Raw genomic sequence first — 1855 nt, 5'->3', positions numbered from 1 at the left:
ATGCGTGGCTTAACATACGTCACGCACTCCATTGCTCTTATTGGTTGTAGGTCTATCCAATTGAGTGCAGAGGCATTTTTTTTCCTGGTTCGTTCGAAACACGCCCCATAATCACAGCTCTATGGAGCAGCATCAGACTCATTCTGACTAGAATTGAGTAGGACTACGTCAGGCTAGGTGCTAGTGCCGCTCCACTTTGAACCCGCTACTGGTGAATCCCTGAGCAAAGATCTGTTCCATATATGGACTCATCTTTCTCATTTCTCCTTGTCTTCTTTCAGCCCAACTCTTCACACACTGTTTCTCCTCTTCTCCAGGTTCTCCACATGTTCCCACAGCGTCGCTAATGTCATCTCATATTTTTCGACATTTAAGGATCTATCCGACACTCGCTGTTAGGTTTCCTTTAATCTCACTTGAAGAGTCTTTAAGCTCTCTGTCGGCCTCTGCTGCCACCAAGTGCAATGCGGCGCTCATTGTTGGGATGTCTTCCATGGCGTTGCCATCAGCATGTTCCTCCTCAGTACAGCTGGAGATCTTCATGGTGTTAGCAGAAGTGCTCTCAGGCGTTGGGCTGCTTCATCTTGCTAGCTTCTTGTTGCCAGACCCTTGAAAAAGTTGCCTTTGTTATTCAGCATTTCTTTGAGAAATGAATATCTGGCCCCTTATGATGATTTTAGAGTATGATGCATCACAGATATTCAGCCCTCGACAAATTAAGAGCTTTATATTCCACATATATGTGGAAAACGGGTTGTCTGCTCCTGGAGCTCTGCTAGTGTCCACCATCTTCCTCGAGGGACTCCCCTTGATGGCTTTTTAATCAGTGAGGTAGAACTGGACTCCGAGCCTCAGACGAAGGATGGTTTAGGGTTCACTTCCTGGGTTTGTCCTTTCAGGCCTTGGTGATTAGTAACGCGGCACGGCGCACATCGACGGTGGGAGAAATTGTCAACCTGATGTCTGTCGATGCTCAGCGGTTCATGGACCTGGTCACCTACATCAACATGGTGTGGTCTGCACCGCTGCAGGTGGTCCTGGCCCTCTACTTTCTCTGGCAGGTAAAGCGACCCAGAGACTCGGAAGCCTTCCTGGAAGACCTGAAAGTACCAGATAAGGACCAGTCACTCCTCTCCTTGTTTCCTCCTCTTCTTTACAGAATTTGGGTCCGTCTGTGCTGGCAGGAGTTGCAGTGATGGTTCTGATGGTTCCGATTAATGCCGTTATTGCCATGAAAACTAAAACCTACCAGGTAGGCCTTCCTCCGGCCATGATGGACTGAGGACGAGGCGGCGCCACAGCTGAGTGCTCTACTTGTGTTGAACAGGTAGCCCAGATGAAGAGCAAAGACAGCCGCATCAAGCTGATGAACGAGATGCTGAACGGCATCAAGGTGCTGAAGCTCTATGCCTGGGAACTGGCCTTCAAGGACAAGGTGTCTGAGATCCGGGAGAGCGAGCTGCGCGTGCTGAAGAAGGCTGCATACCTGGGCGCCATATCTACCTTCACCTGGGTGTGCGCTCCCTTCTTGGTGAGTCTCTGAATGAGGCACCGCTGCATCGTCCCTCTTCTTCTTCTCTGAGTGCTTCCTCTGCCCTTCTCTCCAGGTCGCCCTGTCCACCTTCGCCGTTTATGTGCTAATCGATGAACGGAACGTGCTGGATGCTCAGAAGGCCTTCGTGTCACTGGCGCTGTTCAACATCCTGCGTTTTCCTCTCAACATGCTGCCCTTTGTCATCAGCAGCATTGTTCAGGTGGGTTTGCTAACCCTAACTATAGAGATAGATCAGGATAACCTGAGCCAGTCTAACTAGAAGCTTTATCAAAAAGGAAAGTTTTAAGCCTAGCCTTAAAA

General features: G+C 49.5%; 1 protein-coding gene across 1 annotated transcript in view; it reads left to right on the top strand.

The window, feature by feature from the left end:
* LOC107081236 (multidrug resistance-associated protein 1-like) overlaps nt 1–1758 on the top strand; it is a gene marked incomplete at both ends in the record, with an annotated part of 6146 nt that extends 4388 nt beyond the window's left edge. Inside the window, 4 exons of the mRNA XM_015369437.1 lie at nt 900–1061; nt 1160–1252; nt 1328–1531; nt 1608–1758. Of these exons, the coding sequence (XP_015224923.1) occupies nt 900–1061; nt 1160–1252; nt 1328–1531; nt 1608–1758 (610 nt within the window). The remainder of the gene's footprint in view (nt 1–899; nt 1062–1159; nt 1253–1327; nt 1532–1607) is intronic.
* Between the last annotated feature and the right edge of the window lie 97 nt (nt 1759–1855).

This window comes from Cyprinodon variegatus, unplaced genomic scaffold (genome assembly GCF_000732505.1).
Source record: "Cyprinodon variegatus isolate N-32 unplaced genomic scaffold, C_variegatus-1.0 Scaffold3557, whole genome shotgun sequence".
Taxonomy (NCBI): Eukaryota; Metazoa; Chordata; class Actinopteri; order Cyprinodontiformes; family Cyprinodontidae; genus Cyprinodon; species Cyprinodon variegatus.
Note: the sequence above shows the minus strand (reverse complement) of the source record. Positions and strands in the feature narration are given on the sequence as shown.